At 44.9% G+C, this 18076-nt stretch overlaps 1 protein-coding gene across 3 annotated transcripts in view; it reads left to right on the top strand.

Annotated features, from left to right (window-relative positions):
- The window catches only part of LOC114597031 (neurotrypsin-like), a 36163-nt gene that overhangs the window by 5311 nt on the left and 12776 nt on the right, over positions 1-18076 (top strand). For 2 of the 3 annotated variants that reach the window (XM_077930661.1, XM_077930660.1), the window contains 9 exons: positions 4609-4654; positions 8474-8710; positions 9181-9304; positions 10696-10868; positions 11729-11876; positions 12011-12189; positions 13496-13640; positions 15326-15528; positions 17547-17688. In XM_077930661.1, coding sequence (XP_077786787.1) covers positions 4609-4654; positions 8474-8710; positions 9181-9304; positions 10696-10868; positions 11729-11876; positions 12011-12189; positions 13496-13640; positions 15326-15528; positions 17547-17688 — 1397 coding nt within the window. The remainder of the gene's footprint in view (positions 1-4608; positions 4655-8473; positions 8711-9180; positions 9305-10695; positions 10869-11728; positions 11877-12010; positions 12190-13495; positions 13641-15325; positions 15529-17546; positions 17689-18076) is intronic. The other variant, XM_077930662.1, reaches the window with a different exon arrangement.

Here is an 18076-nt window from a genome sequence, read left to right as displayed (position 1 = left end):
TGTGTGTGTGTAAGTGTAAGATAGCAAAGGAGGGTGTTGCTCCCCAACAGTTGTGAGTTGTAGCATCTTCATTCATGCTGGGCTAGGGTGGAGCTCCCTTAATCAAGCCCATCCCATGCTGTCTGACTTGCCAGTACATACAGTGAATGCAAATCCGCTGGCTGTCTCATTTGTTCCTTTGCAGCAGATTCCCAGTTGCTGTAATTTTGGTTGCCTTTGGTTTGCCTACTTATACTATGAGGACTACAATAGTTTCCATTATGAAGAGCTTTGAAAAATTAAGACTCATAGAGGTCTACATCTTAAAAGTAGCATTTCCATGGAGAGAAGTATTATTTTAAGCACTCATTCTTTCCTGAAGGTGCGAGAATCTTTACAGGGACTAGTTTTCTTTGGGCTAGAGAGAGCCCTGGAGCTTCATAGCAAACATATATACAAACAGAGCCAATTGGAAACTAGTGGATTTCAAAAACAAGGCAGCACAACTAGTAATCCTACTTCAAATTGCGAAGAAGAGGAATGAGCTAACTCACACATCTCTTCCACCACACACTGTCTCCTCTCCCTTCCTCCCCCTGTTCTGATGGTTGTCACATTCCAAAGGCTGGAGTGAGTTTCTAGTCCATTAAGGATCACTTTGGTTGTGTCGCTGGGTTTATAAAGAGAAATCATAGCAATAGACCTATTAATGCTAGCAATACAGCCGAACTCCAGTAAAACAAAATAGTATTTAAAACCGAATTTATGCTTGAGGCAATTAAAAAATAACAATGCCGTGAAATATGCTGTTACTTCTACAAAGCCAATCTGGTGTTTTGGAAAACTTTGATTTCAGTCCACTGAATAATTCAAGAGGCTGACCATTGAGGTGGATTATTTTGGAGCATTTCTATCATCAGAGGACCTTCCTAAGCAGACGACATTGAGAGTGATCCATAGTTTCATTGTTTGAATGCTGCAACTCAACTCTACGCACTTTTACTTGGGTTTGGGAGTTGAATTCAGGGAGGCATGCATACCTTTCCCCTTTCTTTCTGTGAAGCTCATAAGCAGGGATGCTCATCCCAGTTTGACATTTTAATTGAGCTGTCCATCATGATCCCAAGTTCTTTTCCCTCGATAGATACCACCATTTCAGACCACATCAGTATATATGTGAAGTTGGAATTTTGAACACTGAAAAGTTAACATACCTTGTTTCTCATTTTCCATGTTGTCCATTCATTCAGTTTGGAGAGATCCTTTTCTCTTTGCTGCTGCTTATGTACAAATGAAATGGAAATGGTACTTTATGAAATAGGGTAAATTGGGACTGGTGGTTTTGTGTTTGTGTGTGTTAAGTATATAGAGTCTGGAACTGTGAACAGTTCTTTGTCCAGTAGATGGTAGTCATAGAACATTCTAAAGCTTTGCAAGCTACTGAGTTGCACCAGCAGCCATTAAATCGAACATATGGAGATGATAGTGGAAATTCACATGGAACAAAGACTTGAAACAAGCAGTGCAATTTCAAGCAACAGTGGCTTTCAAAGCTGTGAAGGGTGTCCTTTCAGGGTTGTGTGTGGGACAGAGAGAGCTTGGCGCCTTTGGTTTGTTCTTTAGTGTCAAATAAATGCTGAATCAATCAACCTTGGTAATGAAGAAAAGACAGAAGTAAAATGATATGGTTACCTCTCTTCTTCAAATGGGATGCCACTGCGCTCTCTCAAAGTCTTCTTGAATCAGATACATGTCTCCTCCTCACCCAGTTAGCCAGATTCTCGCTGGTCTCACAGCAATTCCCCAGCAGCATAGATCATTTCTCCACCTGAAGAATCAGAAAGAGTCCTGTCCATCCCAAGGGCAGTGGGCTGCTCAAAAGGACACAGATTTGGGTTCATTCTCATAGGTCAGGGGATGGACTTTACCTGCTCAGCAGCTATGCCCAGCATATCATTGTTCAGAATTATAATGAGTTCTGCCCCGAGCAGTAGGTTGGAATCCAACAATGAGCTGACCAGCCATATGAGCTGGACCTGCAGCACCACAGCCAAAGATGATAAAGAGGACATGGACTCCAGTACTCTTTAGAGCTGTACAAATGAGGGAATTTTGCAAGTGTATTTTGTCAATATTAAAGGCATCGGAATATTGTCCTCTTTTGCATCTGTCTACCCTACCAACTTTTATATGCCTGTTGTCTTTGTCCATGGAGTTTTCTTGGCAAGGATACTGGAGTGGCTTGCCGGTTCCTCCTCCAGGTGGATCACGTTTGGTCAAAACTCTCCACTATGACCTGTTCATCTTGTGTGCCCTGCTCGGCGTAGTTCATAGCTCCTCTGAGTTCTTCAAGCCCCTTCGCCACGGCAAGGCAGTGATCCATGAAGGGGAGGCAGTGATCCATGAAGAGACATCACCTTGCCAACAAAGGTCCGTATAGTTAAAGCTATGGTTTTCCCAGTAGTGATGTATGGAAGTGAGAGCTGGACCATCGAGAAGGCTGATCGCCGAAGAATTGATGCTTTTGAATTATGGTGCTGGAGAAGACTCTTGAGAGTCCCATGGACTGCAAGAAGATCAAACGCATCCATTCTTAAGGAAATCAGCCCTGAGTGCTCACTGGAAGGACAGATCGTGAAGCTGAGGCTCCTGTACTTTGGCCACCTCATGAGAAGAGAAGACTCCCTGGAGAAGACACTGATGCTGGAAAAGATGGAGGGCACAAGGAGAAGGGGGCGACAGAGGACGAGATGGTTGGATAGTGTTTTCAAGGTTACCAGCATGAGTTTGACCAAACTGCGGGAGGTAGTGGAGAACAGAGGTGCCTGGCGTGCTCTGGTCCATGGGGTCACGAAGAGTCGGACACGACTAAACGACTAAACAACAACAACACCCTACCAACACCCTGCCTGAGTCTGTTAGTTACAGACCTCTCAAGTGAGTGACCCCGGAATTGCTACTTCCAGAGATGATGATGATTTATTATTATTATTATTGATACCCCGCCCATCTGGCTGGGTTTCCCCAGCCACTCTGGGCGGCTTCCAACAAAATATTAAAAATACAATAAAACATCAAACATTAGAAACTTCCCTAAACACTGAGCCTGCAGCTTCTCAAGAAACCAGCCCCCTCCATGCCAAGGGACCCAGGCACCCTCGTGCCTGCCCATCAGTGCGGTTCACAAGCTGGGAGAAAACTAACAGCGAATTGCTAGGCTCTGGGCCAGAGGACTGCCCCTTTAAGGCCTTCCACTCCTTGCAGAAGGGTCTCATCCCAGGAAGAAGATAGAAGATCAGTTGAATCCTAGCCTTCCTCAGAGCAAGTTGCTCATTGGGAGCTCTCCATGGTTCTGTGAGCCTAGACCCAACATGCCCTGTGAGCTTCCACTCGTGGTCAGATAGAGGAAGAACCGATGTGCAGGCTGTTCTGACACTGCCTCTGAGAGGCTCCAGCAAATCTCACAAGATAAGTTTGCATAAATATCCTGAAGCATGTTCTACAATTTATCCTCACTGTTTCCCTCAAGGCAGTGGGCTTATATTGTGGGACAGGACTCTGGGCTCCAGAACAGTATACTCAGCCCATCCATTCCTCTGCCCTGTGCTTGGACCTTATTCGTTTTCCAGCCAACAGCCAAGCAAAGCAGCTTAACTGAGATGTGCTTCAAATTGTTGCCATTTACTGGGGGCAGTCCCTAAGTTATGGTCACATATTTTTTCCTTTAAGGGATGTCCCATTAAAATTTTGTTAGTGTGCTTTTCCTGAATGATTATACTTAAGGGTCTCTCCAGATTCACTAGAACATGTGTAGAAAACCTTCAGCCCACCAGGCAATTTTGGGAGAATCAAGTCCACCATCCCCATGCTTAATGTCATTTGATGTCAGGTGCAAGAAAGCTCAAGCCATGTCTTCAAAGGTATAATCAGGAGTGCATTCTTTGCAGCTAAAATTCAGGCCTTTTTGAATTTGATTTCCTTTCTGTTGCTTTGAGCACCATCCCAGGCACAGCACAACATTGGGCTGGAGAGGAGGGTTACATTCTGTGCTTCTGAGAATGATTCTAGCAGGTCCTTCTTGATTTAGTGGAAGGGAAAGCTTTGTAGAAGCATTTAGTATTCTGCTAAAGGGTCAGTGCAGGGAGGTCAGGGCAACAGGGAGGTGCCCTCTTTGGTGACCTGTTTTCTCTAAAAACAATGGAGAGAAAAACTTTCCTAAAGTACTGAAACAAGTACCAATGTGGACCATCCATTACTCTGTGGTAGCTACAACGATTACTCTTTCAGCTGCCATCTGCAGCCTCTCCCCACCCCTTCTCCCTGCTCCCAGAGCACTTACATAAACTCCAAGTATGGGTGAGCAGCCTTTCAGCAGCCCATGAGCAAAGCCCCTGCAGCCCAGCAATTATTCATCTAGTTGCTCCTAGGCAGAAGTGCAAATGGATGAAAGTGCAAATGGATGACAGCAAGGAGGGAGGCAGGCGACCCTGCGAATGCACGCGTGTTTCCACTGTGCTCTTAATGGGCTTCACAGCATTAGGGACAAAAATCTATGTTTATTTTATGGGATAATCATCTCTGCACGTTTGCTATTCCTTCCTCCCCCCCACCCCCCACTCCCCCTTGCAGGCTTTCTTGGGATCCCAGCCCAGTCAGAATAATTTGCAGAACACAGGTAAGAATACAGCAGAAAATTACCGGTAATTTACCGTATTTTTCGTCCCATAGGACGCTCCGTCACATAGGACGCACCTAGTTTTTTGGGGGGGAAATAAAGGAATTTTTTCCCTTTATTTCCCCCCCAAAACCAGGTCGAGGAACAGCGGGATGGCGGCGCTGCGCCTCCCTGCTGTCCCCCGAGCTTGTGGGGCTGGCCGATGTCTGACCGGCGCGCGGGGCGCTCTGCTTCCGGGCGCCCCGCGTGCCAGGCGGCAGGCTGCTATCCGCAGCGTGGGGAGCCCTGCGGGAACTCCTGCGGGCTCCCCAGGCTTGCTGATAGCTTCCTGAAGCCTGGAGAGCGAGAGGGGTCGGTGCGCACCGACCCCTCTCGCTCTCCAAGCTTCAGCGAAAGCCTGTATTCGCCCCATAGGACGCAAACAGATTTCCCCTTCATTTTTGGAGGGGGAAAAGTGCATCCTATAGGGCGAAAAATACGGTATTGTTATTCCCTCTAATTTTGTCTTTGTCATTGTCAACATTCTTTCTGCAACCAAATCTGTGTGGTCCCATGCTGATCAGTTTGGAAGCAAAGCGACACCAAGGGGATGGATTCTAAAGGGACAAAATATATTAGTTTGCAAACTCAAATAAGGGTGGGGAGTATTAAATGGAAACATCTCAGCCAGGCCTACAGCATGCTGAGGGTGTTCGCTGGTTAATAAAAAAGGGAAATGTATGTGTGTGATGGGGAGAATGGCTTGCTGGATAGAGAGAGAGTGCGTGTGTACCATGAGATTTAAAAGATTCTTCCTTCCTTGAACTCTGTGGAGAGCTTTCAGGATGGGAGAACAGAACAGGGAAGAGGTGTGTGCTCCCTCAAATACTTATCCTCCATAGCCCTGAGAATCCACTCCTATCTCAAGGTCAGGTGAGCTGTGGCAGCGTTACCTAATGAGCAGAACTACTTCTGCTCCCAGGCAGGAAGGGAAGAAGTTCTCAGGCTTGGGCTTCTCCCATACAGCCACAAACTGGAGTGGAAGGCTTAACAAGAGTTCCAGTAGGCAAGGCACCGGTGCCTTGCATTATGCAAACGTTATATAAAATATGCATACATTTGCAAAATTTATGCAGGCCAGACAGTTTAGCTTTTCATGGTGCAAAGCTTGGACCAGTTTTCCTTTTCCTTTTTTTTCAACCCACCCACAGAATAGTGGGCACAGGCTCAAGAGAGAACACTGACCTGAAAGTTCCCAATGGAACCTTTACTATGAAAAGGGGTAGATAAGTGGGTGGATTTAAAGAGACGGAGAACATGAATAAACATAGTTGGGAGCGATGGTGAGGTTGTTTACTGGGGAGAAAGCGACAGCAGCTGCTTCCCCCACCTCATTGCCCACCTCTTCTGAACAGGCTGCTTCCCTGTTCCCCACAAAGCCTCAATTAGAAGGATGCTATATCATGATGTAATGTCGTTCTAGAGGCATTATTTGGGCTCTGGTGGGGGGGGCACTGTTTCCCCCCCAAAAAAATGCCTCTGGAACAATGCTTGGACCATGCCACTGTCCAGCGTGGGCTGCCATTCCCAGGCCCTAGCAATGCTTCTTGGATGATGCTATGTCATGATCATAACATAGTGAAGCACTTCGAAGTGGCGATGGTGAGAGTGCTAATAGAAGAATGCCACTTCCAAAAAACAAAAGGGGAGCAAGAGAAACTGCTGCCATCACATGGGCAGAGGTGGGCAACCATGATGACAGTGGGTCTGGAAATCAAGACTTATGAGGAACAGGTTATATATATATATATATATATATATATATTTGAATAATTTTGTTTATAAAAAGATAGAGTAAAAGAAAAAGAGAGAAAGAAAAAAGCGAGTGAGGAAAAAAAGAGACAAAACAGTGTTACATTACCGTTCATTAATATACAGATGTGTATATTCTTATTATCCGATTGCCCACATAATTGTCAGTAACCTAATACATTCTGTGTAAGCTCATTCCAAATATCATTGTATTTATCCAAAGAAAGTCTGTGTCCTTAAGTTCATATGCTGCCAATGTTGTCAAGCCATTGATTAAGGGGAATTTTATCTCTATGCTTCCAGTTTGTCAGTTATCAGTTTCCTGGCCACCATTGGGGCATGTGGAATCCATTTTCGCTATCCTGTTGTCAAATTGTCATACAATGGAAGGAAATATTTACCTCTGGAATTCTCTCCCCGCCCCCCCACAATTGTGTCTTGTTTATATAGTTTATATAGGTCTCACGGGGAAAGAGTTGAGGGAGCTGGGTACGTTTAGCCTGCAGAAGAGAAGGCTGAAACGTGATATGATAGCCATCTTCAAATATCTGAAGAGCTGCCACATGGAAGAGGGAGCAAGCTTCTTTCTGGCTGCTCCAGAGGGTAGGGCCCAAACCAATGAATTCAAATTACGAAAAACCAGATTCCAACTAAACATTAGGGGGACCTTTCTGACGGGAAGAGCTGTCCAACAGTGGAACAGACTCCCTTGAAAGGTGGTGGACTCTTCTTCCTTGGAGGTTTCTAAGCAAAGGTTGGATGGCCACCTGCCAGGGATTCTTTACCTGTGATTTCTAGGGGGGTGAACTTGATTATCCTTTGTTTCCCAATCCCACAAGTCTTTGATTCAACGAGTCTCCTCAATTTATTGATGTTCTAAACACTTAAAATTTTATGGTGCCTCCCCATGTACCATTCACAATAAAATCAATACTAAACAGTCAAATAAACTTTTACTTTTTGAAATGGCACATGTATGTGAAAAAGTAGCTCATTTCAAATTTTTCTAGATGACTACTTAGACACTTAAAAAAAAAAAAGTCAAATTATTTCAAAAGCATTCTCTTTTTTTGGTGCCTCTGCTTTGCTGGTGCCCTGAGTCCATGCTGAGTCTGCCAACTGAATAACCCAGCACTGCCAAAGAATATAAGAAGAGAGTGCTGGATCAGGCCAATGGCCCATCTAGTCCAGCTTCCTGTTCTCACAGTGGCCAACCAGGTGCCTCCCCTCCACCCCGCAAATGGCTGAAATGGCTCTGCATTTTGCAGGCCACAGAAAGAATGGGCGTTTTCAGCTCACCTCTACCTGCAGATGAGGAGCAAACCGAAAGATAATAACTTGCCTCTGGCACTTCTGCCTACTGTATTTTTCGCTCCATAAGACGCACCTGATCATAAGATGCACCTAGTTTTTAGAGGAGGAAAATGGGGGGGGGGGGGAGAATTCTGAATGAAACAGTGGATGTATGATTTTTGTGGTTCATGCTGTGGCTACAGACATGATATGTGATTTGATGGTGAGTTTGGGGTAGCCCAATGTAAAAACCCTGAGAATCCATGTGGATCCGTGCTTTGCAACCACATTTTTGCGCCATTGCGGCCCCACAAACCAGTGGGTACGTGATTTTTTGATGCAGGCTATAGCCATGGACATGCTATGTGATCTGATGGTGAATTTGGGGGGACCCAGTGCAAAAATCCTGAGGATCCATGTGCTTTTACCTCTCCCCCTCCCAGGCAGCCTCCTTTATATCTAGAGTCCCTTATCCCTCCCAATTGCTTGCCGATCAGCTGCTCAGCGGTTTTGTTTCAACACCCCCTTCCCTCTTTCTAAAAAAAAAAAGGCATGGTCTGCTTTTCGTCCCTGGGCAATTCGGCTCCAGGAACCACGCATTCATTTCATAAGACGCACAGACATTTCTCCTTACTTTTTAGGAGGAAAAAAGTGTGTCTTATGGAGCGAAAAATACTGTAAGTTGTTCCCAGAGGCAACTTAAGCCAAGTTTTTCTTTTTCTCTTCTGCTTCCAGTATCTGGTGCATGTGAGATGGAGCCCTTAGGATATTACAACGGTTCGCTGTCTGTGACATTGTCTGGGTTGGCGTGCTTAAACTGGTTGGACTTTCCTGATTACGTTCATCAGTATCCAAACCGGGGCTTAGGGAATCACAGCTACTGCAGGAATCCAGAAGGTGGTGCCACGCCTTGGTGCTTCTACCAACTTGCCTCTGGAGCCGTAGGCTGGGCCAACTGTGACTGCAGCCAAGGTGAGTACCAAGAGTGTCGCTGCCACTGACTCTTCTAAAGAGACGGCTGCAAACATTATGTGCTTGGAGTGCTTGCAAGGTGGAAGGAACTGCTCGCCTCCCATTTAAGAACTCAAAAGACCTGAAAGCCAATGGCTGCAAAATAAGAAAGGATAAGGTTGAAGCAACAGGAAAAAATGGAGGAGGGTGGTCTTGGCTTTTGCCAAGGTGATAATACTTTGATTCCTAAGAATCTAGGAACTGCCTCCCTTGTTTCTGCTGCAACTCTGGGTGTCCTTCTCTAGGAACCTGTTTTCATGGTTAGAGAGGCTCTGAAAATGGAGCCCCAAACTAAAAGAACTATTCAGGGTCTTTGCTGGACTTGCTTTGTTGTGTGTGTGCTTTGATGTGGGGAGATTGCCCTTAAACATTGCTCAGCCTTTTCAAATATTTGGTGCAGTACTGTTTGGCTTCTCTCTGTTTTGATACAGGTGCCGTGCGACTGATTCAGAGTGGCAGGGTGGAGCTGTACTTCAATGGGCTGTGGGGCACTATCTGTGGGGATGACTGGACAGACTGGGATGCCAGTGTGGTCTGCAGACAGCTGGGACTCAGGTAGGGATGTCTCATTGTGGGGAGGCAGCACCTCTTTCTTATGCTAGATGCTGGAGACCATAATTTCCTTGACATTCTTGCACACCACCCCAATCTCCGAGCAGTGCAAGATTCCAGGGGTTCCAGGCATTCACCCAGGGTTCGTGTTTCCTTTTGGAATCAGGCACAGTGGAGACTGTGGTTTCTTTATGATATATGGTTCATTTGCACATATATCAACCCTGAACCTGTGGTGGAGGGGTTCACAGCATTAACACCCCCAAAAGGTCTTGTTTCTCCCATAGCCATATCCTTGGACTCAGACAGAAATCAATCATTGCTCTAAAACATTGCTCTGACATCTAGGTCACATCACCCTCCACTGAGGGAGGGACCCCGTCCATTTGCCATCTCACACTGAACCCCTTTCCTTTGTTTCCCTTAATGGCCCGTCACCCAGGTGATCACCTCAAACAGGAAGCTAGCCTGGCTGATATTTTAACACTTGCTGGATCCAGAGGTTAGAAGGGTCTCTGCATACAGTCTACTTCCTCGCTGCCCCACCCCCCCAAAACTCTTAACAATATTATTGAAAACATACATTTTACTCATTCCTAAACAGACAAAGAGACAAAGGCAGTCTAAATATATTAAATTCCCGCAACCCCAATTTGAGGAAAACCTGACCTGAGTTCGAATCTGCTTCAAGGATAAAGGGGCCACCGATGAATAGGGCAAGCATGGCAAACCTATCACAACTGGACAAATAGAGAGAGAGCTTCTGCCTCCCTAGAGTGGATTAACATTTCCTCCATAGGTGGGCTTAGGTAGTCTTCATTTAAATAAAGAGAGGTTCATAAAACTTGTAGCACTTTTCCCAATTGGGCTGGAGCAACTGAATGATCCTCTGAAACTCTCTTGCCTATACATATCTCACCTCTTCTGTAACAATGCAGTTCAGTTCCATATGGGAGCATTTGCAACTTATTCTTAAGTCAACAATGAAGTAAAAACTGGGTTGCTTATAGCATGTAAGAAGAAAATGTTGTATCTAAAATGGGACTTAATTTGTACATACACACCACTGTAGCACCAGCACCCAAATCAGCAACCCCCCTTCCATGCACAACTGTTTTTTACCTATTTTATCTTGCCAATAAAAATATACGGTATATCCACAGAATCCAAGCATATAAAGAAGAAGGCTAGGCTAGAACCCTTTCCCACTGACACCCAGTTTCTAGGTGCAAAACTGGTTTCTTTTTAGTGGAGGAATATTCAGTCATGTGATATGCCTCCTGGTTCTTACCACATCAAAGAGGACCAGAACAGTGTTATGGTATTTTGTTGTTATTATTACTATGACTTTTAATCTCCATTGGACTTATTGCGTGCTCTACTTTCCGGCTTAGCGAAATTGGCACAGCCCAAAGGGAGAGTTATTCTGGTTTGTGTCCAGTACCCTTCCACCTGCAGTCCGCAAACTGCCGTGGGGATGAGAAGATGTTGTTGCAATGTAGCTACCAAGAGATGTTCAGAACCTGCAAGCACGGAAATGCCGTGGCCAAATGTGCCCCACCACAAGGTAAGCCAGAGAATTAATTTAATTTTGTTTACTAAAAGTATAAGCACACCCAAAAGACCATTCCAGCCCTTTTAGCAAAGTGGCAAGCAGCAAACCATCATTCTTAACAGTGCTCAAAAAGGCACAACACAGGTATTTTTGCCCAGGATGCACACGTGAACACAACTTGTGTATTTCATTGCCTGACTATTGTCTCTGGTCAAATAAGATTTTGAAGCATTATGAAAACCTGCAGACTCCATATACAGTGGTACCTCAGGTTACGAACTTATTTCATTCTGGAGGTCCGTTCTTAACCCGAAACCGCTCTTAAGCTGAGGCGCGCTTTCGCTAATGGGGCCTCCCGCTGCCACCGTGCCGCTGGCACACGATTTCTGTTCTCATCCCGGGGCAAAGTTCTCAACCCGAGGTACTACTTCCGGGTTAGCGGAGTTTGTAACCCGAAGTGTTTGTAACCTGAAGCATTTGTACCCCGAGGTACCACTGTACTAGAACCAACAGTAGGCTGATGCTGTGCACTCCCATTGCTGGTATTTGAAACCGTGTACACTTGATCCCTATAGATCCTTTAGTTTCTTAAGGAATATTCTTGTTTGCTCTGATTATGGGTTTGCCCCCCTTTCTCTTTTGTTACAGCAATAGAAATATTAGGAGTATAATCCCTGAAGCAACGAGGTGTTCGTAGAAGAAAAAAATAAAAATAAAAGGTTTTATTGTTATTGCTGAATGACTGTTGTCCTTTGCTACAAGGAGTCAGTTTCTATTTTACTTTCCATGTTCTTTCTTTCTTTCTTTCTTTCTTTCTTTCTTTCTTTCTTTCTTTCTTTCTTTCTTTTTGTCTCTCCCTTCCTGAAGAGCAGGTGTAGGATCTCCGCTTCGTCTGGTGGGGGGCAAAAAGAGCTTTGAGGGTCGAGTGGAAGTCTATCATGGTGGCCTTTGGGGCACCATTTGTGATGACCAGTGGGATGACAAAGATGCTGAGGTGATTTGCAGACAGCTGGGCTTCAGGTAATCTGTCAATGCCTCTACTTTATGTGGGGACATTTATGAACGCAAAGCTGCCATACTGGATCACATTTCTTGTGTGATGGTGAAGTAACTCTGTGGGTCCTTACGGTGTGCAATGTTTGTCTCCCTCCAAGCGGATCCCCAAAGGCCGTGTCTTGGGCTCAATTTGGACAGGGCTTGGGCCCAATCCTGCTGGATGAAGTGGAGTGCTCAGGCAATGAGCTTTCATTGGACCAGTGCAAGAAAAGTAGCTGGGAAGAACACAACTGTGACCACATTGAAGATGCAGGGGTAATCTGTGACCCCTTTGCAGGTATGGATGCCTCTGACACTTCTGCAGAGAACATGCGGCTTGTTGGAGGCAGACCCTCATGAACCCTTTATCTCACTAAAATGGCAAATAATTGGCTGCATTGTACCACTTCTGAGTGCTGGTGGGGACTCCCAGATTCTCTGTGAGTCTAAAACGAGTAAACAAAGGAGACCAGCCTAGCCTCCTCCCTGTTTTCTATATGCATTAATCTGTTTATTTTGTAGGGTGATGACTTCGTTTAGATAAGCTCCCACCTGCAGTCTAAAGTGGTTCAGCTCAGGCACGGGTTTCCTATCCCCAAAGGCTGCAGTGTGCTCCCTTCACTATTCCATGATTCCTTATAGCAGTATATACACAGCAGCTTCTGTGCTAAACGCAGAGGGGGAGTAATGGAAAGCTGCTATAAGAAGATTGAAGTTGGGGAGGACTTGGATGATGTAATGAATGCAGGCTTGTTATCTCCTTGCCAGTTTCTGGCTGAAGCCTTTAGGGAAAACATGAATGAAATAATATGTGGGGGGGGGGCATTGCTTTTGTCTGTTATTATGCTATGTATTTTTATATTGTAAACTGCCCCACAATCTTCATAGGTATAGATAATAAATTAAAAAAACCATATACTTCCAGCCTCTCTTGTGCAACTAAGGAGGTTAGAAACATGATAATATGAAAAGGAATAAAGTGGAGATTCTGAGATTTGATTTCAGTGCTGACTTCTCTCTTCAAATACAAAAAACCCCCCAAAACTATCTGAGGCAGCACATTGCTGGTGTTTTCCAACTTACTTATTATCATATTATATTTGTGCATTTAATTTTCATTCGTTTAAGTGCATGCATGAAACACAAGCTTAACTTGGTCTCATTAAAATAAACAGCATTTAAAAATGTTTGACTTGGGCTTGACATTGTAGCTGCTGTGTTTTAATATAAAGTCATTTTCATGGTTTGGAGTAATCAGGACCTCCTGGCTTTGCCCTACAGCAGAAGGCTATAGGGTAGGCACCCCCAAATTTGGCCCTCCAGCTGTTTTGGGACTACAACTCCCATCATCCCTAGCTAACAGGACCAGTGATCAGGGATGATGGGAATTGTAGTCCCAAAACAGCTAGAGGGCCAAGTTTGAGGGTGCCTGCTATAAGGCATCTAAGCTGTCGCTCTCAAAAGATTTATTGCCAAGAGACACTTCTGGAAGATAATTGGGAGTGTTCACCTCTTGGACTGTGTGTAGTATTCAGGATCATAGGATGGGAGGGAAGGAATCTTCCTGCTTAATCACTTGCCTATCCTTCTCTCTCTCATGCTAGCAGAAGGTACTATTCGACTGGCAGGAGGCCACAAACCGAATGAAGGAAGGGTGGAGGTATACCACAATGGAAGCTGGGGATGCGTGTGTGATGACGGCTGGACAGGTATTAATGCCCAGGTGGCTTGCAGACAGCTTGGCTTCAGGTAAATGCAAGTCTAAATAACATTGTGTGTGTGTGTGTGTGTGTTTTGTATTGTTCTGTTTTTCAAAGAGGTTTTAGATTAGCCAGCTGTGTGGGTCAATTATGACAAACTAGTTAGCAGAGCCCATGGTGTGCAAACTCACTTCAAACCACAGTTTCTGATTCTGGCTTGCTGGCTGGCAAGAAGTCAGGGTTTGTCATCTTAGTCACTGCACCAAACCATAGTTAATCTTCCTCAACTATGACTAGTTGCGGTATCTCAATCAAGACAAAACCTTGCATATAAAAACTGACTTCACAATTGGAGAGCAACACACAACTCCTGATGCTACTTTTGTGGATTGCCCTCAGTAAGAAGGGAAGATCTTGAAGAGTGTGGAAAAGGTGCAGATTTTCTGTTCTATACAAATGTTTAAATATGTTAAATCTCCAAAAGAAACAATAGCTCACAAAAATATTTTTTTTACAAAATGTGCACAATCCTATGTATGATTAATATTAGGTTTTTTGCTATTGTTATAATACCATGAACATACCCAGAATGACATAAGCAAACAAGGCAAGTCGGTATACATACAGGGCATAGAATCCAGATTTTAGCTGTGAGGGTGAAACAGAGAAAAACGAGAGAAGGGAAAGCTAAAAATACCAAAGGATCCTGCCCTTAGTCCTTGTAAAAAGCACTGTTTTGTTAGAGTTAAATGAGAAACAAGGGAATTATTTATTCCTACACCCTCCCTTTCGTACATACATACATAATTGTATGTCGCCTTTGCACAGTTCATTTTTTTTAAAAAAAAAGATATTTATTAAGATTTTCACAATATTACAAAATGAAAAAAAAAAAACAAAGTAAAAATAGTTAAAAACAGTTCAATCTTTCCATTACTTATCTTTCATTTGCTTGTTTCCCGGACCTCCTCACACCTCCCTTTTTTGTATTCCAATTCAATTTATTAGTTCAGCAAATCCTTTCCCTCTTTGTTTTCCCTCCCTGATCTTTAATCTTAATATATTATAGCATTAAATTTTTACCTATTAATAATCCATTTTTTCATATTCCTTTATAACATTACAGCTAAAAACCACTTAACTTCAATCCAACATCATTCTAACATTCATTAATTTTGCAGTATTTCTGTAAATAGTCTTTAAATTTCTTCCAATCTTCTTCCACCGACTCGCCTTTGCACAGTTCAAGCCATGCTCAAGGTAGTTTACAACATGAAAAAAATATGTAACTGCAACATAAAAAGTAGTCATAAACAATAAATAAATAAAACACACCACCAATTTCCACATAAATCACAACAAGATCTATAATAAAGGTACAAAAACCAACAGCAACCCCTACCCACAACAAACCCTCCAAACAACGCCACAGCCCAAGGGTCTGTTCAGCTTTTGTAGCTGGAGTCAGTCCTGGCCCTGCCCTCCCAGACCAGGCGGGAAAAGGCCTGCAAGGCAGAGAGCAGGCCTTCCAGGATGTCCAGTGCTTTCTGAGTACACTGTCAAGTATATGCACATGTATCTGCAGGGCCCCGTAAGAAAGTATATCTACAGGACCTTCCTTTGCATTGGTGGGTTCAAAGGGATATTGAGCCCTTGCTGGTTAAGATGGATGCTCTGCACAGGAATCCCTTGAGGAAAAGATCTGCTATCAACATCTTTGCTTGCTTCCTCTAGTGGTCCTGCACAGCTGGCAGCAGAGGGGGAATTTGCTTCTGGACAAGGCTTCATCTTACTGGATGATGTGGCTTGCACAGGCAGTGAGCTGTCGCTCTTTGACTGCCCGCACAGCAACTGGGGGCAGCACGACTGCTCACACGAAGAGGACGTGGGTGTCCACTGCTCCCCCGATAGCAACAGGATCACCGAAGAGGCTACAGGTAACTAGCTATGGATTCTCCAGGGCAGTGAGAGCTTGGTGCTGACGCAACTTTGTGCAGCACATTCCCTCGTTGGGAAATCTACTTGGATTCCGGGCTGTAGAGCTCAAAGTAGTTGGCCTTCTTTTATCCATTTACTTCAGGCCAAGTGGACATGATAGCAGTTTGTTTGTGTGTGCACCTGCCCAGTGGCGTAGCGTGGGGGGTGCAGGGGGGGCCGGTCGCACCGGGCGCAACATCTGGGGTTAGGGCAAATCCACGGATTAGGGGGCACAAATCCACGAGTTAGGGAGCGCAAATTACTTGCCTTGCCCCGGGTGCTGACAACCCACGCTACGCCACTGCATCTGCCTTGTTCACACATCAGAGGGGCAGGATATAATTTTTACATTAAAAGGGATAGACACGCGAGGGACACTGAAGCCTCTTCTCCATTGGTAGAGGTACTTTTCTTGGATCCTGGCTCTAACTGCAGCTGGTCTGCGAGGAAAGTGAGAGAACATGAGGGAGGTAAAATGGCGGGTGGCAAGACTTGGTTTGTTTCTTTCACATCCTCATTTTGATGTTAAGAATTAGGTGCACACCCACCCGCTCCATCCCACATGTGAACAGCATCTTGTTTGGCTCCTAGAGAGTGTACCTGGACCTGTTCTTGCTGTTAGTTAGCTGTAGTTTAATCCCATCAGACAAATGAGCTGAGGAGTGAATTAGTACAGACATACCTTGGATCCTGAACACCTTGGTACTTGGACATTTTGGCTCCCAAACGCTGCAAACGCAGAAGTGAGTGTTCCGGTTTGTGAATGTTCTTTGGAAGCAGAACGTCCGACGGGGCTTTGAATCTGAAGCTGTGCTTTGGTTTCTGAGCATTTTGGAAGTCCAACGGACTTCCGGAACGGATTCCATTCGACTTCCAAGGTACAACTGTACTTCAAAAAAATGGATGCCAGTTAGCTTTTTCTAATCAACTGTGATCATATCCACACCATACATTTAAAGTGCTCTTACGCCACTTCATGCCATGGCTTCCTTCCAAGAATCCTTGACACTATAGTTTATTCCTCATAGAGCTACAACTCCCAGCACCCTTAACAAATTACAGTTCCCAGGATTCTTTGAGGAAGCCATGTGCTTTAAATGAACTGCATGGATGTGACCTGTGTATTGTTTCCTTCTCCTTCATTTTATCTATCTCTCTTCCTTGATTTCAGGCCAGGTTATTTAAGTTCCACAACAAATGGAGCTTCTTGGTTCCCAAACACATTCTTTCTGTCTGTCTGTATTTCTCTCCCCTCCCCCTTTTTAATTAATTATGGAGCTTGCCTCCATACTAACTCTGGGTGGGATGTGTTAGTCCTGTCACTTACTCTGCTAAAGAGCAGGTTTTCCCTGGAAAAGGAGCAGGGAAAGGGGGAAACTGCTTGGACCCATGGCCTTTCTAGAAATGGGACAAGCTGAAGTATGGATGAACTCTTCGTGTTGCCTTTTGTAAGTCACTTCAAGTTAGGTAAAGGTAAAGGGACCCCTGACCATTAGGTCCAGTTGTGACCGACTCTGGGGTTGCAGCGCTCATCTCAGTTTATTGGCCAAGGGAGCCGGCGTACAGCTTCCAGGTCATGTGGCCAGCATGACTAAGCTGCTTCTGGTGAACCAGAGCAGCACACGGAAATGCCGTTTACCTTCCCGCTGGAGCGGTACCTATTTATCTACTTGCACTTTGACGTGCTTTCGAACTGCTAGGTTGGCAGGAGCAGGGACCAAGCAACGGGAGCTCACCCCGTCGCGGGGATTCAAACCGCTGACCTTCTGATCGGCAAGTCCTAGGCTCTGTGGTTTAACCCACAGCGCCACCCGTGTCACTTCACACCCGTGTCCCTTCCACTTCAAGTTACTTTTACTTAAAAAGGGACTAATAAGTTCAATAAATTATAATAAACAACAACAGCTCTACTATATTGCACTATTCAGTTGTTTTCTTTCTTTAGTGTGTTCTAAACATTGTCCTTTTTAACATGCAGGGATCCCTGTGCGGCTGGTGGATGGGAACGGCACCAAAGAGGGGCGTGTCGAGGTTTTCTTGAATGGACAGTGGGGCAGTGTCTGTGACCATGGCTGGACAGATAGCGATGCAGCTGTAGTTTGCAAGCAGCTGGGTTACAGGTAACTGATTTCAATGTATTGTTTAAAGTTGGAGAGTAAGAATATTCAAAGTCCATGGTCAATGGCTAGTTTTGCCTGATGAAGCTTTTAGAAGGGTGAAGCCTGCTATGCCCGCCCCCCCCCCCCCGAAATCCGCAGGTGCTTATTCATACCCCTCTTTTGCCTCTTGGGACTTTCAAATGAGCTCTGTTCCCTCATTCCTCAAGGGCTCTTTTCAAGCTCTCTCCATGTTGCAGTGGAAACAGCTTTGGTTTAATCTGCAAATGCAGTTTGTGGATTCTGTGCTGTTTGTCAGTCTGTGTTGGCAAAGCGCTCTTTCTCGCAGCTTCTTTGTGCTGATTCCTCTCAGGCTATGTGAGGACAGGATTGATCAATGCAGGCATGGGGA

The sequence above is a fragment of the Podarcis muralis genome, chromosome 6 (assembly GCF_964188315.1).
Source record: "Podarcis muralis chromosome 6, rPodMur119.hap1.1, whole genome shotgun sequence".
In the NCBI taxonomy this organism is placed as follows: Eukaryota; Metazoa; Chordata; class Lepidosauria; order Squamata; family Lacertidae; genus Podarcis; species Podarcis muralis.
The sequence above is the reverse complement of the archived record's forward strand: the minus strand, read 5'-3'. Positions and strand labels throughout refer to the sequence as shown.